The following is a 26,520-nucleotide window of genomic DNA, read 5'->3' on the forward strand; positions in this document are numbered from 1 at the left end:
AGAGTTAAAGCAGTATCAGTGTTCATGCTTTGAAATAAAAATTAAGAAAATCAGATCTTGCCTTGTTGAAGTTGTGAACCCATCCAGACTTACCATGTTTCCCCTACACCCTATTGTGGCTTTAAAGCAACAGTGGAGCAAAATAAAAGAACTCTTATGCTTGATCCAAACTCATAATAATGTGATGTAGATTTTCCCAGGACAGCAAGTCTGATTAAACAGTTCTTTAAGTTTGTCCAGTGTAAGCAAATCTGTGTGGTTACTGAGGTGAACTTTCTGAGACAATGTTTATTTACAATATGCACATACTTCTTTTCTGTTGTACACTCAAAAATAGTCCTGAAGTTTTACTCATTTTTCTTTTTGCAGGTTAGACAAAACAATGGCAAAGCAGCAAGTGCATTAAAATTAGCAGATTGCCTATATCGGTCAGACAAGACAAACTGGCCCAAAACTTTCCAGCTAGCACTGGAGCAGACAAACTATGCATATATCAGCTGGAATTTGACAGATGGTACAGTGCATCCTTGTTGTTCTTGTGTCTTTGTTTCATTTTTTGTGCCACTGCTTCAGGAATTTAGAGGATATAGTAGGCCAGCCACAGACAGACAACTTTTTCCAGCTAAAAGCTGGAGGGGCACCACTCCCCCTTCAGAGCTGTTGCAACATTTTTCTCCCTCCCAAACCGTCATGTGCTCCAGATGCACGTGCCCCCTTTCCCTCAGTTCCTTTTTTGCCACCACCTGGATAGGAGCTTTCCAGCTCATCTGGTTCCCACCAGCTGTCCTTTGTGTCTGCAGTCTAAACCCATTGATTTAATCTGATTTGGACTGGCATAGCTCTTCATAAGAATTACCAAGGACAATGATTTCATCAGAACATAGGAAGACCCTCTGAGCAAATTGTTGGGAAGACAAAATAAAAAATATTTAAATACCCTGTATTCAGGCCTGTTTGTGTAGTTATGCTTGTCTTGTGCAGAACACGACAAATGCACACAAGCATTTAAAGCCTTCTGCCAATGCTGTGCCCCCCCTCATAACTATGAGGACTAGAAGCGTAGAGGTGATTGGGAAGGAATATTATATTCTCTATGGGATTGCTAGCATTGCTCTATAAACTCTTACCTATTTTATCCTGCCTGTGTGTTTATTTACAAAATTTATACCCTGCTTTTCTGCCCTCATGAGGGCCCCCAAAGTGGCTACCAAAAATGTATGAAATAAAAACATGTGTTGGAATGAACAGATCTGAGGGAGGGTCACTTGGCAGAGTTAGTGAAACAAATATTTTTACCCTGCTATGTGAAAATTAGTGAAACTTCTAACTCTTATCATGAAATGTGCTTCTTTTCTGTCATGCTCAGATCAAAGTAATGTGAAAGATGTTGAAATGACAGATGAAGATGAGGACAGCTGTGCTGTTGATATAAATGTTCAATATACTGAAGATGCAGAGCCTGCCAATTATAGCGAGAATGCCTGCTCTGCTTTGACTTCTCCTGCAGGTAACATCTAAAAACCATGTTAGTGCTATGAATCTGTGTTCTTAGTGTATGTAGAATGATCTGTATTACTGACTTCCAGATGATGGATTGAGACCTGAAGGAAATTGCAGCACTAAACGGATGACTCACTGCATCGAAAGGATTCCCATGCCTGAATTTATGTTGAGGGGATGGGCAAAATAGATGGGGGAATTAGCTTTATGTAGTTGAGAGAGGCTGGAAAGAGACTGAAAAGTGGCCTGGCTTTTATGTGGAGCACCAAGTCCAGCTGGATGGGTCAGATCATCAGGAAGTGGGATCTTTGAACTGTTAGAAAGTTAGGGGATGAACTTAAGGGAGTGGTGGTGGTGGTGGTGGTGGTGGGTACTTCCCAAAAGAGATCTGTGGCCATGTTGTGGTCAGGAGTGGAGGTCATGGTGATTTGCAAGTCTTATGGTGTGAATAACAGTGCCTTCATTGTGATATTCTATCAGGGTTGCTTGTGGCATTTATCTGCATACTACAAAGTTACTTTTGCCTTCTTGTGTTTCTAGAACCTTCTCAACAACCCACTTATTTTCCAAAGAAGGCAAGAAGCTATCAAAATGAACTTGCCCAGCCTGCTCTCAATGGGAAAAACACAATCATTTGTGCCCCTACTGGTAAGATCTCACTGCTTCTGGATTATGGTCATGTTTGTCAGTGGGCTTTCTAAAATTGTTGTGTGGTTTTAGAATTTGGGAATGATTTCGTTTGGAATGGAAGATCTCTTTGGAAAACCACAGAATATTTGTTTTAGAACTGATATGGGAAAGATTAATTAATCTGAAAGAGATAGTTGTAGTGTCACTTTGTGGTACAGGGCTGTATTGTCACTTTGTGGTGCAGGGCTGTACTGCAGAGAGCATGTTTTGTATGCAGAAGGTTGCAAGCTAAATTACTTGAATCTCCAGTCAGAAAGGACCACTTGTAGTGAACCTATGAATCTCTGCTAGTGACTCTGGAAAACCACCAGCAGTCAGTCAGAGTAATTGTTATTGAACAAGGTGCATTGATGGGTAGCCCTATGTGTGTCCATTGTAAAAATTGACTGGTTGCTGTGAAAAAGCAAAGTCACAAGTGTGCTTCCATATTATAAGTTTTTTTTTATAAAACAACAACAGTGAGCTCATCTTTTCATAAAGGTATCATATAGCGTCAATAAAAATTTTTAAAATCTGATTTTAAAAATCAATTCTATAGAACATCAAAGAACCCAGTGCAGCAGTTTATGACACATGTTACTAAAGACGGAGGTTAGAAATAAAGTTTTTACTTAGTGCCTCAAACATATACAAGGAAGAGTCTGAACATCCCCAAGGAGGGTATTTCACAAGTGAGATTGATGGGAAAAAGCCGAACAACTGCTGTGTTGTTTAAAATACACACAGAGATTTTATCCAAACATCTGATCAACCCCCCTCCCCAGTTGTCTACAGTGGTTGTACTTAGTCTGACATTTCAGAGTAAGATTTTCATACTGTGGCATCATCCATACACGTGGAACTCCTGTGTGAAGCCCTTCTTTCTTTGTCCAAACTTCAGGGCTTTCTAATTTTGGCTCAAAAAAAAAAAACTATGGAGACATCTCTGATGAGGATTTCTTTGATGTTAACTAGTCTCATTATTAGATGAGTGGAAAGGAGTGATCCAGCCTACTTTCCCACCCATTTTGCATGCTGCACAAGGCCATAAAGCTGTATTATAGGAACTAAGCTTGCTTCTCAACTTGTGAAATCCTTTTTTAGCCTGTTTACTGTTCAGAGAAGTACTGTAAAAATAACAGGGACATCAGTTTTCTGTCCCTGCTTTTGCAGTATATAGTACTAGTATTCAGAGTGCTTCCCATACATTATTTCACTAATGTGTACAATGGTCCTTTAAGGTATGTCAATATTATTATCCTCATATTACAGTTGGAGAGGACTGAGTCTGACTTAAGGCCATTAATGTGTTAGGGCTTTTGAGTGAAATTTGAGGAACTTCATGACTCTTCTGTAAGATCAGGACAAGCATAACACTGCTACAGGATTGAATCTTCATTTGGTACATGGATGTATTTTCACCTTGTAGATAGATACAGAATGTCTGAGGTTACTAGGATGCACCCTGGGAGTGGTAAGAAACACTCTTGCTTTTGCAGCTGATACCAACTAGCCCTTTTCTTCTCTGTTCTGCCTTCACAGGATCTGGAAAGACTTTTGTATCTCTTATGATATGTGACTATCACCTCCACAATAGGCCTGCTGGGGCAAAAGGGAAGGTTGTCTTCCTTGCTACTAAAGTCCCAGTGTATGAACAGCAGAAGGAAGTTTTCCAGGAGCATTTTGAAAGGACCAGGTATGACTGAAGTCCTCCTTTTTGGATTGCCTGTTCATAAACAAATCAAGCATGTTTTTAATATTTACTTTAGGCCAATCTGAACAGTAGTTGTCTTGGCTGAATGTACTTCTGAGTAAAATGAGCCGCAAGAATGATTAGCTATCCTTATTAAATGCTTAAAATGGCCCAGTATTTGTGAGAGGTGGAGAGAAATGTGGGGTGGGGGGTTGGAGCCAAAGTTTGATTTCTGTTGACAGAAGGCACTTCTGTCTACAGAACAGCTCTGCCGTTCCCCTTCCACTGCAGCCTGGGGAACTCTCTTTACATGGTCTCCAGTGTCCTAGTACCAGCATTTCACAAAGGTCAGTGGGGTGCAGAGGGAGGAGGGGAATAGGTATATACTATTGATGGAAGTGCCTTCTGTTAATGAAAAATTTAATCCAGGATCCAACCTGTGGTGTTTGTATCAGTAGTGTAGTTCACTTCTGCTTTCGTTATTTCTGATTACTAATTTCTTCTGTGTGGTCCACAAGAGGAGCTTTCTTAGCAGCTCAGAATGTCCCCTGCAAGTTTTTTCTGGGGGTGGGGGAGTCAGTGGACTCTCATAAAGAGCATAGGTGACAAAGGGAAGCTCTGCAGTGAGAGCATCAAATTGGAGTAATTTGCCTCTCCTCCTCTAATCAAAAAGCCCTTCTGTCATTGCACTGTGGGATACAAAACAATGGAATGACAATTGGAGATGTTTTGACATGTGCATGCATAGGCATTACTGTCTTCCTGTATGCTTGATAACGTGACATTTGGTAAACTGAATTCATTCAGACTGATGGAAGGAATGGAAGTATGTTCATTTGATGTTGCAATAATCAAGTGGTAAATATGTGTATGTGAGTGAAACTGACTTGATGGTGTGGTCCAAAACAGAGTGAGTCCAGTGAGTTTGATGTGCTTGGAAGGCTATGTAATGCCATTTAGGTTGAACTGTAAACCATTTGTTAGATTATTTTGGGCTTTTATAATGATTACTCAGTCTACAGATTGTCAGCACAAACATAAACACAGATTTGTAACATTTGTACCCTTAACTTACTCTCTCTCTGTGTAGAATAAAGCCTAAGTTATTTGTTCATTGGCTCTGAGGGAATTTCTGGGTTATTTTCTCCACATGGGCTAGTTGCTTTCAATTCACACCACCAGACAAACATGGAAATGGTGAGCCTGTGCTTATCTCACACTTGTTTGTGACCTACTTTCAAGAGAGGAATTATTGGTTGGCTTGGAGAAACCTACCACAAAACTAAATTTTTTTAGATTGAGTCAGTTGACTACTGAAGAATATCTTGCAAGTCCAAGAGAACTGGGTAAAGAGGCACGATTCAGACAAGCCAGGGCATTGTTACACGTCGCATCTCAATGCGCCATACATTCTGTTATTCTTTCCTCACACATGAACTTACTCATTATGCCACTGGAGAGTCAATTTTTTTTTATTTTTAAATAAAGAAGGTAGAACTAAGCTTGTATATTTTGAAGATGGTCATTTGACTTGCCCAATTTTTGCCAAATTACAACATTTTGAATTTATTTGCACAGAATTTTAAATCTGCTAGATGTCCAGTATGAGTTGCTAGAGTTATGATCAATGCCTATCTGTTCCCTCCCAGCTATTCTGTTGCAGGCATATGTGGGGAAACAGCTGCAAATACCCCTGTAGCCATGGTCATTGAGGGAAATGACATCACAGTCATGACACCTCAGATTCTAGTCAATTGTCTCAATGATGGAACACTGCCTTCCCTTTCGATGTTCACACTGATGATTTTTGATGAGTGCCACAACACAACTGGGAACCATCCTTATAATGTACTAATGTCCAAATACCTGGATCTTAAATTTGAGCATGCTGAAACACCTCTACCTCAGGTAACATATCTTCACAATTTTGGAGGATATAGATTTGCTCATCCCCCCCCCCCAAAAAAGCTAAGATTCTCAGGAGTTCTGTATCCCTACACCATGTTTCACCCCCCCTGCAATCCAACCACATCATAGCATTCCTGCAGTTTTAAGTGGCATAACTTTGCTTAGGATTGCAGTCTGTCTTAAAGACTTAAACTCCCATAGAATGTAGGGAGGGCCCTGGTACATAATGGCTAGGGTAGTTCCAACAAGCCCTCTGGGTGTGATTTTAAGAGCATCCTGGTGCATATGCTGTTAGAGAGAGACAGACTCCTCTTTCTCTCCGGTCTGTTGTTCTGTCTTGTGTCATGCTATGACTTATACTGCTTGTCATCAGGCAGGGTCATCTGTTTGAATTCTGTGTACAGTGCTCAGTTTCTGAATGTGTGCTTAGATTGTAGGTTTGACAGCCTCTCTTGGAGTAGGAAGTGCCAAAAATCTCGAGGAGACCATAGAACACATCTGCACAGTTTGTGCCTCTCTCAGCGCCCAGGTCATATCAACCGTCAAAGAGAACACAAAAGACTTGGAGGAAGTTGTCTGGAAGCCCAAAAAATGTAAATATGCTCTTGAGTTAGTCTTAGTGGAGGAGGAAATGTGCACTTATTTTGGAAGTGTCCTGCTCTGCAGGTCCCCTAAAGCCCAGTCTGAATTTGTTTGCCCTGGAACCAGAAGTGGTGTTGGCATGAGATCATTTTGATGCTATATTTCCTTTTGTTTTGTCATAGACTGTACTACTGCTCTTCATGTAACACATGGATAGTGCTGCTGGTTCCTATTTAAAATTAGAATAATTCCTCAGGTGTTTGGGGTTTTTTTTTACATCAATCCGCAAGGGGATCAGGCTGGCTGGCCCTGGCCTAGAGCCATTTGGGCTTTTGAAGATGGCGATGCAACTCATCTAACTGACAACCTTAAGCACAGCTGCTTCTTTCTAAGACCATTGAAGCCAATGGGCTTAGAAAAGTCCAGCTCTGCTTACAATTGCACCACACATCTTGTGAGGAGGCTGTTCTACTGCCTCCCGCTGGTGGACACATGTGTTAATAACCACCCTATAGTCCTCTGTCAGATCAAAGCTGTTTCCAGCATCTTGAGTCTTCAGTGGCTAACTGGGAAGCCTGGAAGAAGAAAGCGACCACAGCATTCCCCCTTGTTTTGCTTCTCAGCCACATGGCCATGACAAGAAGTTCATATAATAATACAGAATCTTCCATGTGAGAAACAGAGCAGTTCCTTAACATCTGAAGTCTGCTTACTGTACTTTCAACATGACTTCTACTGTCCAGATATAGGAAAGTTACAAGTACCTTTGAATAGAGCACAAGCAATTGAGACTGCATGGCAGCATAAGAAAAGTGTGTTCAATGTTCAAAGGCTCATTAAAAATGAAGGAAGTGATCTTAGTAATCATATCTGGAAGGTCCTTGTGATATGGTTCCTCCCACTGCAGGGCAATGGTTACTGGTCAGTGAATTTAAAGCAACTATATGCTGTTGATTTCTTTGATTTCTCATTTCTTATTTTTTTTTCCTGATTGCAGCAATTAAGCTTATTGAGAAACGTCCTCAAAGTTGCTTTGTGGACATTATTTCACACATGATGTCTGAAACTGAAGACTTGGCAAAGAAAATTTACCCCATAGGTAAGACCTTGGAGCAAATCAGAAGATGATGTCATTCCTGTGTGACTTAATGTCCTCTTTCTTGAGGAAAACATTACTTTTTCAACCCCCACCCCACCCCCGCCGAGCAAAAGTCATACCCTTCCATCTTTCATTTAAGGCCTCTTAGTTCTGGCTTGCTCATCCTTTCTTCTCCCTTTCTACTTCTTTGACATCTTTTTCTTTTCAACACCTCCTCAATCCCTGTTTTTGAGCCATTGTAGACCCAATGGAAGAAGAGGATCAAAAATAGTGGTAAGTAGTTGTCCTGCTTGAGTTCTGATTGTACCAAAAACTACTTGGCTGTGTATGGATAGTTGGGGGTATTGGGCAAGACCTGCATCTAAAATTGTGTTTTGCTCAGTCAAAATGTGATCAGTTAGCCAGACTACTGAATATTTATTTATCTCAACTATTAAGTGGCCAGTTTGTGGTAGAGGCAGCTAAGGGCCTGGCTTTGACAATGATATGAAATCAAGCCTGGACTGCCTTTTTTGTGCTGTGCTGCTGCCTGTCTCTACAGACTAGAAAAGAAAATACCTTAATGCACAGGAAAAGTCTGAACATATATGAGGAATCTCTCTCTTGTTCATGTTGATGCTGTCTTCTCTCCATAGATCTCAGAGTACCAATCATGGTTCTTCTCACCTCTGTTTTATTTTCAAGATAATACTTTGAGGGAGATAAAATTAATACTGCTCTCAGCCTTCACAGCACAGTCACTACCTCATGGATCCATCCACATGCTTCTTCCTCCAACTGGGAATAGTCAGAAATGGCATTTCTGCTTACATTTCCTCCTCTGTGCTCATGAGCTGTGGGGACAGGGCCAGCATACCACATCTTCAGTAGACATGCAGAGGGATTCACATGCAGAGAGTTAGGGTTAGGGTTAATTACGACACCACACTGGCTTTCTAATGGATCTTGCAGTGAACTTCCCAAAGATACATTTAGGAAAAACATTAGCTATCATTGATCCAGACACTTGGGTATCTTAAAGGTTTTCAAAATGCCTTCTTCCTCCTATGCTTTGTTATATTGCTCATACTTATCTCTTTTTTTAGTTTTGCAGTCAATACAACTGAAAAACACTTATAAACAGGAATTAAATGTAAAAGTGTATATATAGTTTCTGTTCGGCAAGTGAATTTCCTCCCTTGACCTCGTTGCTATGTGTGTGCCCTGTTTGCCAATTTGCCTGTCTGCTTTCCCTTCAAGATACGTTGTCCCACATTAAGTGCAGAAGTTTTGGAACACAGAAATATGAACAGTGGATTGTTGATGTACAGAAGAGATGCTCAGTGTTACAGCTGCCAGATAAGGAGAAAGAAAGCAGGATTTGCAGGGCTCTTTTTATTTATACAGAGCACCTCAGGGTGAGTTAGTGTTTTCTCCTCAGAAGCAACCTTATTTCCTGCAGTGAGAGTCCAGGAGCAGTTTGAGGAAGATTCATGTTTTTCCTGGCCTTTTGTTTAAGCTTGGTATTTCTACAAGCATTGGTGGAATTTCACACTTCAAGTAAAAAGGCACCTTCACCTTTTGTAGACTAGCAGGCAATATAGCTATCACCTTGAAGCCATTTTAAGTTGTTACATGTAGTGGATGTGTACCAATTTATCATGTAGATCAGGCAGTTTTAAGATCATATTTTTGGGGTGAGGGATTAACAGAAAATTGCCCAGTCTGTATTGAGAAATGATATGTTCCCATTCTTTGCCACTGAGAACAATTGAGCTCTGCTTAACAGTCATTTTGTGTGCAGCAGTCCAATGAAGGCCTCTCTAGTTATTTCCACTGGGCCGTTAGTAAGTACTGTGGAGAAACTATTTTCAGCTGCCCATGACTGATAGGTGATTGCTTCTCTCCCCCCCGCCCACCCCCAAGCATTGCTTTTTGAACATCAGTTGCCATTACAGGGTCAGAATGAAGTGTATGACTGTTTTGGAAAAAATTCCTCACACATAAAGGTTCCTAAATTCTCTTTATATGTAGAGATACAATGACACCCTCATCATTAATGAAGATGCACGTACACAGGATGCACTGGCGTACTTGAAGGAATTTTTTGTGAATATCAGGAGTGGAGGGTTTGATGAAATAGAAGAGAAGCTGGCTTCAAACTTTGAAGGTACTTCATAGAAAAAGCTCTGTGGTCAGCTCATTAACCCCAAATGGCTCTCTGAGCCTCAAGTAGCTGCATGACAGAAAGAAATGAAATAGGTTCTATTCTTTCAGCAATAGAGAAACTTAAATTTCCAGTGAAGGTCCTCATTCCAAGAATGACTCTCCATGCCCCCACCCAGGGTTGCCAACCTTCAGGTGGTCCCTGGAGATTACAACAGAAAATAGAAATCAGTCTCCCTGGAGAAAATAGATGGAAGGTGGACTCTGGCATTATGCCCTGCTGAGATCCTTCCCCTCCCCAAGCCCTGCCTTTCCCAAGCTCCCCCCCTCCAAAAAAAAAAAAAAATCCCCAGGTGTTTCCCAACCCAGAGCTGGAAATTGTGCCCCCACCCTGAAGACAGGGGCAGCATCTTCTCAGTGGTAGGTCCCTGTTTGTGGAACAGCCTCTCTCTGATGCCTGTTTCATTGGTTTTCATGCCCCATGCAAAAGTATTTCTGTTTATCCAGACTCCCTCATCTCTTTCGAGAAACAACTTTATAAATAAAAAAATAAATATGTGCTGCTAATTTCATCTCCCCCCTCCTCCATAAATTCTTTTAATCAGATAAACTGCCAGAGATGAATGCAATTTCTCAAGATGAGTACAATGAAAATCCCAAACTGGAAGAGTTAACTTTCATCTTGGAGGAAGAATATCGCCTCAAACCCCAAACTCGTTCCATTCTCTTCGTTAAGACAAGAGCACTGGCAGCAGTAAGACACTTTCCTCTAACAGTTTAGATAGAGTGGCTAATTTTTAAACTGTGTCTACTGTTTATCTCCTGCTTTAGTTTAAATTGTGAATTAATATGGTTTCTGGACCAATACTGCCCTCATAGCAGCTTACAGTAATTTGAAATGTTCGGTCACTGGCAAGGAGAACTCTGCGTGCTGACTGGATTTTTGACCCTTGTCCTTCTTGTTCACTTGCCTAAAAGTTGTTCCTGAGGTTCAAGAGGACTCCTGAAATCAGTGTGAGATATGCCTATAGGGGTTTGCTTCAGGAAGGGGGAACTGGCAGGAATCCTCAGCTCCAAATACTAACACCACAATTATTCTCCTTGAGCAAGGATGGTGTGTGTTTATGTCTGTGAGTGTAGGACAGTTCGATTCAAGTCCAATAGCTCCTTAGAGACTAACAAGATGTAAGCTTTTGAGAGTCAAAGCTCCCTTGACTCTTGAAACCTTACACCCTGAAAAACTTGTTAGTCTCCAACATACTACTGGATTTGAATCTAACCATTTTGTACCCCTTTTGGTAGACTTTACAGCCTCTATGTATAGGTCCAGAAACAGTGCCTTGTTACAGATCACATTGTATATGTTTTCAATGGTTTATACCAAGTGTGTCAAATGTGTGGCCTGTACGCTGAATCAGGCCCCCAGAGGGTTCCTATCAGTCTGCTTTCTTCTCCCTCTCTTCTGTGTCATAGCTTGCTCAATCGCACAGGAGCCTCTACTTTCTCCATTGGCTGAGGCCCCTCCCTAGGGGAGGAGGGAGCGCTTGCTTTGTCAGGCTCTCTCAATTGCACAGCAGAGCTACTGAGCCAAGCCTCTTTTCCTTCTACTGGCTGAGGCTCTGCCCCTCCTCATTTCCAGGGAGAGAGACAGAGCTTCCTTTGCCCAGTTCTCTTGATCACATGGGAGAGATAAAAAATCTTTAACTGTGGTTGTCTGTGTCCTTTATAAAGTTTATATCTTTGCTACCTGGCATTACATTTTATGACACACATGGCCCAAGCCAACAAGTTCTCATTTATGTGCAATCTGGCCCTCATAACAAATTGAGTTTGACACCCCTGGTTTATACAGTTTTGTGACATACCATTAAGCACACCATTATATTTATACTTTATTTGTTCCCAGTGAAATGTTGCTTCTGCTTTCTGTACCTTGGTGACTCACAGGGCCCTTTTTTATCTCTGGTCCCACCCAGAGGTTGGCACCCTGGTCCTCCGCTGAACATCCTCTTTCCAGATACTCTTTTCTTAACTCCTGAAGGCAGGGCCCCCTGGACTTCTAAAGAAAATTACCATCACAAAATAAGATTGCTTTGCTTCCTAGTTTTATCACCCCGCCTGCATCAGTGTTTAAAATGGCTGCCAGTCCATCCAGCAGACACCGTGAATTTGTGTACACCAAGTCTGTTCGTTTATGATGCAAAGCTATAAGCATCAGAACCTGATCAGGATAGAACACGTTCTCTTGGCATACATCACTTATTTCAAAGGCAGGTGACTGGTGGTGACGAGGCAAAACCCCCTTTAGATTTTTATGGATCTTATGGGTGGTCTGCTGGCAGAAGCAGCTCTATGGGACCCCCTCCCTGAAAGCATAATTTGGGGCTTTATAGGAGCTGCAGAAAGGAAGAGGAGCAAGTAAGTTTGTTCCTCCTTGTTCCTAAATCTTGTGTGTGTCAAATGGTTTGTTTTACTTAAAATATTTTAATACGTTTTTCAGTTGTCTGGGCTTGGATCCAAACTAAATCTTCCATCAGAAGAATGGAACTTTCCTGACTCCTTCCTCTTATTGCAGCCCCCCCCCCCCCCCCCGCCGATCCTTTTCTTACTTCTTTTTGCCATCAATTCACAGTTGATGTACGGTGATCGCATGGGGTTTTCAAGACAAGAGGTATTCAGAGGTAGTTTGCCATTGCCTGCCTCTGCATCACAACCCTGGACTTCCTTTGGTGGTCTCCCATTCAAGTACTAACCAGGGCCAGATCTGCTTGGCTTCTGAGATCTGATGATCTCATACAAGCCGGGGTTGGGGTAATCGCTACAAAATGCATGATCCCGTAGGAATTAGGGACCTTGAGGAATGTCTTGGAGGAGCAGTCTGTAGAGCATATTTGGGAATTGCCAATTACGTGTGGATCCAATGCCTAGTCTCCAAGACAATTTTACAAACAGTGATATAAAACCAAATGAAACTTTCTGTGCAGAACTGCTGGAAGTGTGGCATAAAGCTCAGTTGTGTTCATCCTGGTTGGAAGAAAGACAGCCCAGGCCCTATCTTTGGCTGAGGTTGCTGTAGATGCCAAAAGGTTAGGCCTGTTTAGGGAACAGAAGGCTGAAACTCTATTATTCTTTGTTTTTAAACTTAATTAAGCACCTTGCCCTTTTCTGTCGTTAAGCTGGAGCTTTATTGTCAAAAAGATTCTGAAATGGAATGACTTTTACAGGCCCTAAAGAACTGGATAGAGGAAAGCCCTCAACTGAAGCACCTAAAGCCAGATGTCTTGATGGGACGTGGGAAAAGAAATCAGAACACAGGTAGGAAGGTTTTGCCAATGTTGCAAAGATTGGAAGGTTAATTATGACCCTCAGAGTATTTGTAAATATACAAGATAGTATCTGCATTTACACTGTGAATAACCAGGTTATGAAGGACAGAATGGGATAGTTATACATAATTCTGGATGAACTGCACCTCATTTTTAGAAGAACATGTTTCTAGACCCTATTATGAATGTGAAAAGTTTGAATAATATTTGCTGGGAAAGCCTGCATGCCAAAAGGATTTCCCAGTGGTGGGAATTTTTAAAAAAACCATCAGCAGACCCGGCCGTATTGGCGAACTATCGGCCGGTGTCGAACCTTCCCTTTTGGGGTAAGGTTATAGAGCGGGCAGTGGCAATTCAGCTACAGGGATTCCTGGAGGACACTTCCGCACTGGATCCATTCCAGTCCGGCTTTCGGCCAGGTCCCGGGACAGAGACGGTTCTGGTCGCTCTCATAGATGACCTCATGCGACATCTGGATCGGGGCGGCTCAGCGGTGCTGTTGTTATTAGATCTGTCAGCCGCTTTTGATACGGTTGACCATCCGCTACTGACTAGCCGCCTTGCCGATGTGGGGATCCAGGGATCTGCCTTACAGTGGCTGACCTCTTTTCTCCAAGATCGGGGACAAAGGGTAGTGATGGGGAGGAAGCATCCCAGAGGCACTCTCTTAGCTGTGGGGTGCCACAGGGAGCGGTCCTATCCCCGATGCTATTTAATATCTACATGCGCCCCCTTGCCCAGATTGTCAGGAGGTACGGACTGGGTTGTCATCAATATGCGGATGACACCCAGCTCTATCTATTGATGGGCGGCCAGTCTGACTGTACCCCGGAAAATCTAGACCTGGCTCTACAAGCCGTGGCATCTTGGCTCAGACTGAGTCGGCTGAAACCGAATCTGACGAAGACGGAGGTTCTCTTTCTGAGTAGGGGTGGTCCAGGGGGAGAGATCCATCTGCCAACTCTTGACGGGGTGCCACTAATACCGGCCCCTAAGGTCAAGAGCTTAGGCGTGCTCCTTGAGTCCTCCCTTACAATGGAGGCCCAGGTAGCAGCCACTGTTAGATCTGCCTTTTTTCATCTTCGGCGGGTGTGGCAGCTGGCTCCTTTCCTGGAGCACAACGATTTAGCGATGGTAATCCATGCTACGGTCACCTCAAGAATAGATCACTGTAATGCTCTCTACATGGGGCTACCCTTGACGCTAACCCGGAGACTACAGCTAATGCAGAATGCTGCGGCACGGCTGCTAATGAGGCTGCCGCGATGGGAACACATTCAGCCAGTGCTGAAAGAGCTGCACTGGCTACCTGTTGTGTTCCGAGTTCGCTTCAAGGTGTTGGTATTGACCTTTCAAGCCCTTTATGGTCAGGGACCTGCCTATCTACGGGAACGCCTTTCTCCATATATTCCCCAGAGAGCACTGCGTTCAGGGGCAAAAAACTTACTGTCCGCCCCCAGACCAAAAGAAGCCAGGTTATGTGTGACAAGATCTAGGGCTTTTTCGGTGGCAGCAGCAGAACTTTGGAACACTCTTCCGGAAGCCATAAGGACCCTGCGGGATCTGTCTGCGTTCCGCAGGGCCTGTAAGACTGAATTGTTTAAGCAGGCCTTCGATGTTTAACTGAAAGAGAGCTGCCACCGGACATCACATAGAATGCTGGTGATCGCTGTTCGAAAATTCAAAGCTGCCTATATTGTACTGATGCAGCACCACAGAATGATTTTTACAAATTGAAATATGTAAATTATGGTTTTATATGTTTTATTTGGTTTAATTGTATTGACATGATGATGTGAGCTGCCCTGAGTCCGCTTGCGGAAAGGGCGGGATATAAGTCGAACGTAATAAATAAATAAATAATTTGAAACAGCCCTCCTGAAACTATAAAGTGGGAGTCAGCAGCTTTTTGTAATTAAAAGGAGAAACTTGAGCTCAAGAGAACAATGCAAATACAAATATATAGCTTTACATTGTCAAGCATCAGATCTCAAAATAACCATCCATTGATTTTGAAACAAAGTATTGGTTTATTGATAATCCATTGTGCTTGGGTAGGCACCAGATTTGAAGTGATACAGTGTAACTCTAGAATACTAACTTTAAGGGGGCATATCAAAGATAGCTTAGGAATTCCTACTCAGGCGTGTGAAATTCACACGCTTGCTACTTTATCTATTCTTGCGGTTTAGCAACATTTTGGGTCCAGGTCTGCACCTGGGAAAGTGTCTCAGGAGGCCTTATCTTCAAAGAGGACATTCCTGCATTTGCTTCTAGTGAGAACTAAGGAAGAAGTTACATGGCTTTGATGTGCAACACATTAGAATTACAGTTAACAATACAGTCATACTAATAAAGAAACAAGATGCTTGATATACATTACTGAGCACTGACATGTTGATTAATAATCCATCAAGTTTCTGAAGCCCAAACAGTGGTTGCTGTAAAGTTAGGAAGTCACATATGAGGTCTTACAAAAAAAGTAGTCAATACACACAAGTTTCATATGTTTTTAATGTACTGGCGCTAAATCTGTGCATGGTTTGCGCTTGAATTTTTTTTATCATCCCTACACCTCTAATATGCCTGAACATAGAGACTTCATTCCCCTTATTATAGCACCATATTTGGTTCCCTACTGAAACAGATTTGGCTGTAGAACCATAAGCTGCAGATCCTCGGTGTAAGGAATGCCCTGACTTCGGTGGCATTTGAGAAAGGCCATAAGACTGACACTGCTATCATAAACAGGGCTATACCCTTTTTGGTGGAAGGGATGGAAGGCAAGGACTGTTTCGACTCTCTGCTGGCTTTGTATCAGTGGTGTTTCAAATGTCCTGCTGTTACTGTTTTTAAACTGAATGGTTAGCATCATGAATCTCAAAGGCTGGAAGACATGCAGACCTGTAAGTGTTTTAAGTAAATACATGAAAATTAAAACCTTGACTGAGGCCAGTGCTGGCACAATTCTAGTCTTTATTAAGAGGCTACATTATCTCCTGTTGACTCTGTTTTAGGTATGACCCTTCCAAATCAAAAAGGTGTCCTGAATTCCTTCAAAAGTAATGGGGACAGCAAGCTGCTCATAGCTACATCGGTGGCTGACGAAGGGATTGATATTGCCCAATGCAACCTTGTCCTCCTCTATGAATACACAGGCAATGTCATCAAAATGATACAAGTCAGAGGTAGGTTAACTGGCCAAGAGTTTCCATGGGGTTAGTGGTAAAAGCATGATTGCAAGTATCAGAAGTCATGCTGTTCCAAGTTAGGTAATGTCTGTGCTACCAAAAGTGTGATGTATGTGTGCATGGGTTTGAAAGCCAGTGTCTGTACAAACAAACTTCCATTTTGCCAATAGGTTCATGGAGATTGGCTGGAACAATTATTACAGTGATTGTCATGTCTTTTTAAATTATGGTTTTAGTTATTATTCATTCTTTTTTTGTTTATACAATCATACTTACCGCTTTAATGTTTCTAAATGCTGAGTTGTCAAAATGTTGCAGTTTCTTAGACGTGATGCAAAAGGAAAAAGAGATGGCAGAAGTTCAGAGTTAAACCATAAGTATTTCACAAATGACCCATCAGTGTGTTTGGTGTCATCAGTCCAGTGGAGAGAGCTATATCTCTCTTCCATCCCTTCCATTCCAGTGCCAGGGACCTCTAAAGTCTTGGTGCAGAGGAGTCAGGTGCCCTTAAGAGATTCTAAAGGCAGTGCTTAGCTCTCCACCATCTGTTTTGGAGTGGCTTGTAATTTTTGCTGCAAGTTTAAAGGAATTTGATGCATTTAAATTTTTTTTTCTCAGCATATTAGTGTTTTTCAAGAGCGTGTGTGTGTGAGTGAATGAGAGAATGTGAACATACACATTTGCTTTTTCATGTGGACATACCTGCAAAAGGATTCTTGGCATAATCTTGCTTCTTATGTGATAGTGCCTGTTAGCAGGAACCTGCATTAGTATTAGAATTTCTAGTTTGCAGCAATACACAGTGTAAATCAAACAAAATTAGTAAATATATATTATTTATATGTGCTGTTTACTTTATGAACAATTGTGAATGAACTGATACATTTATTAATGTAACATTTACTACATGCTTGGAGGCTTGTAAAGAGTGGGGGCTCCTTAATATCCCCCTCCAGGATCCTCTAAGCCAGGGGTCCTCAAACTACGGCCCACGGGCCAGATGAGGCCCGCCGGGTTATGGCAAAATCAGACCGGAAGTGACGTTCGACCTAAACTCTCGTTAGCAACGCACACTTCCGGCACTGGGCTGAGGTGGCGGAGACAGAGTGTAAGGTGATACTGAGGTGAGGTGAGTTCCCAGGCCAGGGTGTGTAATGTGGGGAAGGGAGAGAGATGCAGAATACGGAGAACTGACGGCCCGCGGCCTTGTACAGTAACGGCAGTCCAGCCCTCCAACAGTCTGAGGGACAGTGAAGTTGCCCCCTATTTAAAAAGTTTGAGGACCCCTGCTTTAAGCCCTCAGGGGTTGAGCGGAGTAATTCCTTTCCTGGCCTGATCTGACTTGACCTGATTCTCACCGTGCAATCTTCTAGATTGCAGGGGTGGCCAAATTGTGGCTTGGGAGCCACATGTGGCTCTTTCAGACATATTGTGTGGCTCTCAAAGCACCCCCCCCACCCCATCAGCTGACTTATGAGAAGCATTTGTCTCTTTAAATAATTTCTCCAAGCCAAGTCAGCTGGCAGCTTGGAGAATGCATTCAAAGTTAAAGTTGCTTTCTTTCTCCCTCCCCCATCTATTTTCCTTCCTTTCTGCTTTCTGTTTGCCTGCTCTCAAACATCTGATATTCGTGTCTTGCGGCTCTCAAACACCTGGCATTTATTCTATGTGGCTCTTAAGTTAAGCAAGTTTGGCCACCCCTGTTCTAGAGCATATTTAGTCTTCATCAGATCCATTTTTAGGGGTTTCCCCTGTTGAAATAGACAATGTCTGGTGTACAAAGAAGAAAAGACCCTACAGGGAGCAACAAGAGGACAGTTACACATGATAGTGAGGTCAGCATCTTCTCTCCTGTAAAGTACTATTCCTTTTCTACCTTCAGATTGCTACGCTTAGGGCAATATCCTGCTGCTTCTCAGAAGTTCCACTTTCTCTCTCAGCTAGTGGAGCAGCTAGGACCCTATCTCTGTCTCTCCTTTTCACTTTCAAGTAAATTAGTTCCTAAATAAAGCTTTATCTATACTTTAATCAGATTGTGCACCTTTATTGTGTTATTATATCAGCACCCCTCCCTTGGGTTAATTTAGAAGTCTTATGTTTCTGCATAGCCGGGGAGTCCTTGAGTAGGGCCATGAGGTGAGTGGGCAGAGTAGCTGGACTAGAATCTAGAAAACCTGTGTTCAAATTGCCACTCTAGCATTAAACTCTCTTGGCAATTCTTGGCCAGTCTCTTCCCCCCCCCCCCCACCTACCACACAGGGTTGTTGTGAAGAGAGAAGGGTGAACCATGCAGACTGCCCTATGCTCCTTGGAGGAAGGGTGGAATACAACTGTATCAAATAGATTGTAGGGAAATAGCTGTAGAGAAACACTATTACCTTTCTTCATTTATGTAAAGGGTCAAACATTTACTTATTGGATACAGTGATTTATACATTGTAATTGATACAATGTGAATTGTTAGTATAATTGCTACTCTGGAGGTGGGGACAAAAATAGGCTTACACACACCCTATGTGTCAGTGTGGAGTAATGTGGGCTAGAATCTGAGAGAACCAGTTCAGATTCCTACTCTTCCATGTTAGGTTGCTGGATGGTTTTGTACCAGTCACTTTATCTCAGCCTAATCAACCTTTCAGGATTGCTGTCATGGAGAGGAAATAGAGGAGATCATGCTGTTGTTTGTTGTACTATAATAATAATTAGATTTTTTTATTTTTATGTTTATTATTAGATTATTTACTTCCTTTATCTGCTGCCTTTCTCACCAATGGGGACTCAAAGCGCTTTATCCTCTCAACAGCAACCCTGTGAGGTGAGGCAGGTCAGGCTGAGTGTGTGTGACTGGTCCAAGGTCTCTGAGGTAACTACTGTGGCAGACAGAGGATTTCTGCCTGGGTCTTCCAGATCCTAGTCTGACACTCTTAAGTCAGAGGTATTGAACTCATTTGTTATGAGGGCCGGATCTAACATAAATGTCACTTTGTTGGGCCAGCCATGCATGTAATAAAATGCTACATGAGGTACTGGAGATAAAAACTTAAAGGAGATTTCAGATGTCGAATGGCAATAGCAGTTGAATGACAATAGTAGACTTCATTGGATTAGGTGTGATATGCAGAGGGATATTGGCGTGGAGATACCAGTATTGAGACAGAAAACCTAGGTCTCAATTCAATCCAGGAGGATTCAATCCATGAGGATACAAAGAATAAATGGACATAAATCTGACATCAGAAACCACAATTTGCTACATTTTTGCAGGGCCTGCAAGATGAGCTGTTCTGCCAGGCCTTTGGTGAGGCAGCAGGCATCTAAATTAAACTAAACTAAACTGGCCTCCTTTGAAAAGACCCACTTGAAATATGACATTTATTAGTGGCCAGTGGGATATTGTTCTAAATTTATACCCTTCTGTCTCCACCTCTGAACCAGGTTTCTACTTGTTTCAACATATTTTTAATTGATTTTTAATGTCTTGTTGTTGTAATCCGCCTTGAGCCCATTTGTGGGCAGGGCAGAATATAAATTTACTAAATAATAATACTAAATAAATAACATTCAGTTGCTGATGTAAGAGTAGCAGTGCTCTTACAAAGAAATTTCAAAGGGAGTTTAGGAAGAGAGACTGCTGAATTGCAATTGATAACGAAGATCAAGAATACAATGTATCCTCCTGGACTGAATTAAGAGCTAGTTTTCCTGTCTCATTACCAATGTGTGCTATTATCATTTGGCGTTTGAAATCATTCCACTCTTCAAGGTATAAAGACCAGTCCAGGTATTCTAATTCCTAATCAGGGTCTTTTTGAAAGAAAATAAATCCGGATAAGAACAGAGAAAACAAATATTTTTTTTTAAAAAAAAAAATCTAATAACTTTTCAGAATAAGACAAAATAATTTCTTCAGTGTACATTGTTCTTGTCAGGAGAATTCACCCTCCCTCCAAAGAAGTGTGCTTGCACGCAAAAGCTCATACCTGGAATACCACATTGTGGGTCTTGAAGCTGCCATCAGGGGACTCCAACTTTGTTTTCTCTTTCCTCCTGGTCCCTTGCTGTGTAGAAGGAAGCAGAAGGGGTGTGTGTGTGTGAGAGAGAGAGAGACTGACTGACTGACTTTCTGACTTGCCTTTGTATCTCTCTCACTGGAAGCAACCGTAGTGCTCTGTGAGTGTGTGTGTGTGTATGAGGGAGGAAGCAAAGAGCCACTGAGGGAACTGGTAAAAAGCAAGCTATGTTGCAGCTGCAGCACCAGCCCCGGAGAAGGAAGTTGCTTGGGAAGCTAGATTTGAGCCTTGCTCTGGCTACATGTTGGACACCCCTGCTCTAACCGCTGTGCACACTGGCTCTGTTTGTTGTCCCCTTTAGAATGTCACAGGGCAGAAAAGTGGGTTTCACCATCCCCATCTCAAAATGTCATGCTCACATTTATGCATTAAGTGACATTGTGTCTGTGCTACTCTGAAGGTGGCTGTTCTGTCATTCAAACATCAGTCAGAGTTTTTCCTCCTCTTTTGCTATGTTTTGAACTTGTTTATGTGCGTTACCACCTGTAGGCCGTGGCAGGGCAAAAGACAGCAAGTGCATCCTTGTGACTAGCAAAAGGGACCGGGCTGAGACAGAGAAAAACAACATGTTGAAGGAGGAGTTGATGAACAAAGCTATTGAGAAGCTGCAGAAGTGGGATGAAGCTACATTAGCACAGAAGGTGAATCGCCTTTCCAGCTTTTTCCCCCCTTTGAAATGATCAATTGGCCCATGAAGGGAGGTTTCGTAGCTCAGTGGCCAAGAAACTAGGTAATAGGCCCAAATGCAGGTGGAATGAGTCTGCTTGCTAATTCTTGTGTTTGTATGTCAGCTGATCCCTCCTTGCATTCAAGTAGTTCTGTGCCACAAAGAGTATAATCCAAAAGTATCTTGAGTTTTTATTTTGTCTTTCACTTTAAAAAAAGATAAATGACTTGCAAATGAGACTAAAGCAGAAGCAAGATTCCAAGAAAAAAGAATCCCCACAAAAGGCAAAGGCAGGCAGTCGAAAGCTGTTGTGCAGAAAATGCAAAAAGTTTGCTTGTGACTCGGAGGACATCAGGGTAATTGAGGTAAGCCTACAGAGCTGGAATTTGAAAATGGCTCTGTGGATATGGTTTTGGGGTGTGTGTGTGGGGTACATTCATTTTCTAATGCTGATTTTAAAAGTGAGAGTAGGCACTTAGACTATTTTTAGGTTTCATTTTAGAATAAACAAATTCCACAGTAAGACAGGCAAAAGTTGGGAAAATGATGCAAAAATATACTCCAATCCACTATCTGTAGTGCAAAAGCAAGCTTTTATACATCTGGAATCTTTTGCTAGAGAGGCAAGAGCATTCTGGATGGAATAATAATAATACTAGAAAAAAATTGGTGTCCCAGAGTGAACACCTTACATCCAAATATGCTGATTTTCCAGTGAAAAGATTTTACATTGTAGAAATGTCTGGTTGAAATGCAGAACTGTCCAAGCTACCTTCTTTAATCCTCTTAAAAAACAAGTGCATTTTTTTCATTATCATGGGCATGTCTCCTTGGATTTCTGATCAGGTGTAGTAAATACATGCACAGGATGGTATATCGGTACTTGGCAATCTGGATTGGGCTCTGATTGGGAGCAGTGCTCACATTCAGTGTCTCAAGTGTGAGCATTTTGCTAAGGTAATATATATATCATAAAGACGGATGGAAAGGCTAATTAACACAGTGACATTGGACAGGGAAAAGACTTGTCTTAGCACAGTGAGGCTATTCCTTACAAATGCACCTCTAGTGGCAAGTTGTGGAATTTGCTCACCATGGAGAAAGGTTAACTTGGTGCAGTAAATACTATCTTTCAGAGTTTGGAGAAATACGTTTAAATCACACTCAAAACATGAAAATTAAGAGTTAAACTAGCTTTTAACATACCAAAAGGAAAGATGGGAATTGGGAGAAAGAAGAGGAGGGTTCCCATGTGTACTGAACATGGTTTGATTACTGGCAATGCAATGGGTGTCTTAACTTGAGAGAAGCACTACATTTAAGCCAATGACAGTTCTGTGTATTTTTAATGTTTGTGATAGCTCATTCCTCCTGGCATAACCTCACTTGACAGTGTAATCATAAAATGATGAGTGTGTATGTCTGATCCATGCATAAATATATGGATAAAGAAGGAAGTGCAGTGTAAGCTAACAAAACAAAAAAATGCCAAAGCACGCACTGTAATAGAAAAAAAAAATAACAATTCACTACTGTGTTTATATAATGAAGTAAAAAACTACATGCAAGAACCAAGCAAATCGTGCATGCAAAACATACAAAACAGACTACAAGTCATGCATGCAGAGCAAGTTCTGCATAAAATGCATAATGCAACATCTCTTGCATGTAGAGCAGATGCCTCACAGGCAGGCCAAAGACAAGAATTTTGTTTGACATTTCCTCAATGAATATATTGATACATGTGTTATCCTATATAGAACTTTTCAGCTCAAAAGCTTCATAAACAATTCAATAAACTCTGAATTCAGCAACCCTCAAAGTTTTACAGGAGTACCTTTTAGGGCTGTTAAAAACCTTTTACATTGATTGTACAAGCATACAGGACCCTTCTGTCCTATATGTACTTTATGCAAGACTTTATTTCTCTATATAGTTTTTGACAGTTATATAATGCACACTGCGTTGTTATTTATGTTCAGTTATGGTATTTGCTTTGGCATTTTTTAGTGCTGGTTAATTATGTGAACTCTTTCTCAAGTCTTTGGAATTTTGACATTGAATGCTGCTGTTTGTATTCCAGGGAGCCCACCACACTGTCATAAATGAGAACTTCAGGCAGCTCTATATAACAAGGCCTCATGAGAAGGCAAGATGCTACAGCAACTTTGAGAAACGATGCAAGCTATACTGTAGTGATGAAAAATGCCAACATGATTGGGGCATTACTGTGAGATACATGACCTTAGATGACCTACCCATCATCAAAGTGGAAAGTTTTATAGTGCAAGATGTGGTGTCTGGGACACAGCATCTTTTCCGAAAGTGGAAAGATGTTGATTTTGCAATGAAAGCATTTGCCATTGAAGAAATGTCCAGATGAAATACAGAACTGGCCAGCTGGTGGTATCTGTGTTTATTCTTATGAAAGGAATCTAGATATAAATAACATAGGGAATGAATTTCATTGCCATAGAATGATACTTCTGAAGTTGGTTTTAAACTTGTTTTAGTGGTTGAACACTCAGTTTCTGGGATGACAATGCATCAGAAATGCTCCTGTACAGCCATTGTACTGTTGCCACATAGAATAAAAGAATCAAAGAAAAACTGTGATTTGTACCTGTCCATATGGGTCTGGGATTATTACTGTTTTGTATGTTTCATTTTTGTCAGTGTGGTTTGATAATAAGAGTGTATAGGAAACTGGTTATTACTGTTTGCATTGATTATCATGTTGCATTATAGTAAGATGATGGACTTACAGTGTGGTTCTGGTGTGATAAGAATGTTATTAGGCTGTGCTTTTTTCTTGGAGGGTTTTAGGAAAGCTAAAGCTCAGTATGAGCTTAGGCTAGCGAGAGATGCTAGAAACAACAACAAAAAAGAGTTCTTATGTACAAAGTAAGAAAAAGAGCAAAGACATGATAGGCCCATTCTGAGGACAGGAAAGTGAAACACGTGATGAAGAGAGGGCACAACTGCTCAATTCCTACTTTTTCTTCAGTCTTCTCTTCTAAGGGAAACAGTGCTCAACATGGCAAAAACAGAATATATGATGTGGGAAGGGAGTTGCAGTCTAGGATCAGCATAGGGGTAGTATATAAACACCTAGCTTCTTTAAATGAAATGAAGTCCTTGGGCCCAGATGAATTGTATCCTAGGGTACTAAAAGAACTTGTGAATGTAATTTCTGAGCCTCTGGCCATTATTTTTGAGAATTTTTGGAGAACAGGTGAGGTGCTGAAAGATTGGAGGGGGGCAAATGTTGAACTCATCTTAAAGAAGGGGAAAGAGGAGGATCCGGGTGTCAAGAGGCGCTCTTGCCTTGAGGGGTCTTGTAACCTGTAACCTTTTGAACCCCAGTACTTTGACTGGCTAACTTGCCCTATAATAACCGGCTCTCAGATATGCCTGCTATCAATTGCGCTCTGTATTGTAACTATCATGTACCCACTATCACCCTGTGCTAGACGCTTCAAGGTCGGGGAGTCTAGTTCACAGAAATTTGCTTGCACCTGTATCCAAGGGGATGTCTGGGAATGAACTGTGGGGCGGGGCGGGGGGGGGGGAAATGCTTTTGGTGCCTAATGCTTGAAATGCTCTAATTGTTATTTTCAAGGTATATGTAAGTAAGTAAAGCCCTAATATCATTTTTACTGGCTGCAGCCAAACTGGTTTTAGCTCAGTTTTGGAGATATTCTAATTCCCCTCCTTTAAAAGTTTGGTACGCAAAAATATGGGAGGTATATGCAGTGGATAAGATTGTGGATAGCCTGAAATATCCCTCTGATTCGAATGGTGACACTTCTCCATTTTACAAGTGGTTGCCTTTTCTTGAATTTTCTTTTGCTAATTCGGAACTTGCGTGGTCATATATCCCCAGCAGATATTATGATATTATTAATCTAATGTAATGGATGATGTTAAAATGTGGTTACTGTATTATTTTCTAACTCATGCTGCTAGTTGTGAAGTTGTGTTGTTTGGATGATTATCAAAGATTATCTATTGTCTGATTATCAAAGATTTCAGGTTTTCACGGCTGGTAACCTCATTAGGGTTTGTAGAATCTTTTGGGATCAAGTGCCGTCTTCTACTGGAGAAAGTTTTCCTTCCAGACGTTTCGTTCTCAGCTGCGGAGAACATCCTCAGTGGCGTTGCAGCCGGAGCAGGCGCTCAGACTTTCGAAGGTCTGAGCGCCTGCTCCGGCTGCAACGCCACTGAGGATGTTCTCCACAGCTGAGAACGAAACGTCTGGAAGGAAAACTTTCTCCAGTAGAAGACGGCACTTGATCCCAAAAGATTCTACAAACCCTAATATTGTCTGATTGTCCTTCCTAATTGTTTAAGTAAGGATGCTGAAGATATGGTCAAGGACTATACTGTATTTGTTTTTTGATTTCAATAAACTGCTTTGATAATTTAAAAAGGTATATGTAGGGGGGCTTTTGCCTGCCAAAATCAGTTTTAGCAATGGTCATCTAGCCTGTCATGTTGGTAGTCAGTATTGTCTTCTCAGACTGGCAGCGGCTCTCCAGGGTCTCAAGCTGAGGTTTTCACACCTATTTGTCTGGACCCTTCTCCGGTGGTCCCTGGTAGTGGGACGGTCCAAAACTGTTGGGAGTAGGCTCCTCCTCCGGAAACAGGGTCGTTGATCGCTTGATCCGGCCTGGGGGAGGGGCCGCTCCGTTGGAAACTCTCCAGTCCAAAACGGCCCTGTTATGAGACAGGACGTGTTCGCTGTGCGCGGAGCACATTGATCCGTAGACGAGGTCTCCTTGTGAGAAAGTCTCTGCCATTCAGTTCTTCGGCCGCAGCCGCGGCGGGCAGAGCTGTTTACCGCCAGCGTTGGGTTTTTACCTAACAAAGGCGGTTCAGCCGGGGACTGCCGCGGAGAGCGAGGCTCCCCTCCTGAAGCCTGTTGAGGCGGGAGGGGGAGAGCGGCAAGTCCAGGCTTGCGGTCTCACGCAGTGCCGTCAGGCGTAGAGCAGACGACCGAGGTCCAGCGCGGCTGAGAGCAGCTCCCTCAGACAACGGGTCTACTCAAGAGGAGGTGGTAAGCTGCCGGAAAGAGAGCGGGAAGCTCTTTGTGACGTGCGGACTGTTGTTTACTTGGGACGGGCTCCGATGGAATGTGGGAAGCCCACCCGGTAGCTTACGGCAGTTTCCTAGATTCCCCCCCTCCCCCCTGAATGGGGTGCGGGAAGGCTTATGTCGTAGCAGGTCTCTCCATTTCAGGCGTGCTTTTTAGTGGCCTGGGGGGCGGGGTTTTTTACCGCGCAGCAGGGGGTCGCCATTTCAGGCATTTAGCCTGGTAACAGAGGTTTTTCCCTCTCCCCTTTTCACTTTCGTTCAGCCTTCGGTAGTAGCTGAGATGGCTGACGGACGGGGACAGACTAGTGAGACAGGCTCACCCAGTGATTTCTCCATTCCAAAGTACTCTGGATCCGCTTCTGAAAAAGATCGAGAGGATTCTGAACCGGATTTATCTGGAGAGGATGCCAAGTTTAACTTGCTTGCTTGGTTAAAAAGAGAACTGAGCAAGGAGTTTGCTCCTGCCCGAGGCTCTACTGCGCCTGCCCCTTCCCAGGAAAGGAAGAGACACGCAGTTCTAGACTTTGCCACTGCCCCTACAGACATGAGCCTTGACTCTCCTTGTGATAGTTC

At 42.3% G+C, this 26,520-nt stretch overlaps 1 protein-coding gene across 1 annotated transcript in view; it reads left to right on the top strand.

Annotated features, from left to right (window-relative positions):
* RIGI (RNA sensor RIG-I) overlaps positions 1-23,460 on the top strand; it is a 43,598-nt gene extending 20,138 nt beyond the window's left edge. Inside the window, exons 4-18 of the mRNA XM_060237175.1 lie at positions 370-514; positions 1,367-1,507; positions 2,041-2,148; positions 3,712-3,865; positions 5,512-5,770; positions 6,201-6,363; positions 7,350-7,451; positions 8,691-8,848; positions 9,465-9,600; positions 10,202-10,350; positions 12,821-12,911; positions 15,940-16,110; positions 20,673-20,824; positions 21,069-21,215; positions 22,934-23,460. Of these exons, the coding sequence (XP_060093158.1) occupies positions 370-514; positions 1,367-1,507; positions 2,041-2,148; positions 3,712-3,865; positions 5,512-5,770; positions 6,201-6,363; positions 7,350-7,451; positions 8,691-8,848; positions 9,465-9,600; positions 10,202-10,350; positions 12,821-12,911; positions 15,940-16,110; positions 20,673-20,824; positions 21,069-21,215; positions 22,934-23,233 (2,376 nt within the window). The 3' untranslated portion in view covers positions 23,234-23,460. The remainder of the gene's footprint in view (positions 1-369; positions 515-1,366; positions 1,508-2,040; positions 2,149-3,711; positions 3,866-5,511; positions 5,771-6,200; positions 6,364-7,349; positions 7,452-8,690; positions 8,849-9,464; positions 9,601-10,201; positions 10,351-12,820; positions 12,912-15,939; positions 16,111-20,672; positions 20,825-21,068; positions 21,216-22,933) is intronic.
* Positions 23,461-26,520: the final 3,060 nt, after the last annotated feature.

This window comes from Heteronotia binoei, chromosome 4 (genome assembly GCF_032191835.1).
Source record: "Heteronotia binoei isolate CCM8104 ecotype False Entrance Well chromosome 4, APGP_CSIRO_Hbin_v1, whole genome shotgun sequence".
Lineage (NCBI taxonomy): Eukaryota > Metazoa > Chordata > Lepidosauria > Squamata > Gekkonidae > Heteronotia > Heteronotia binoei.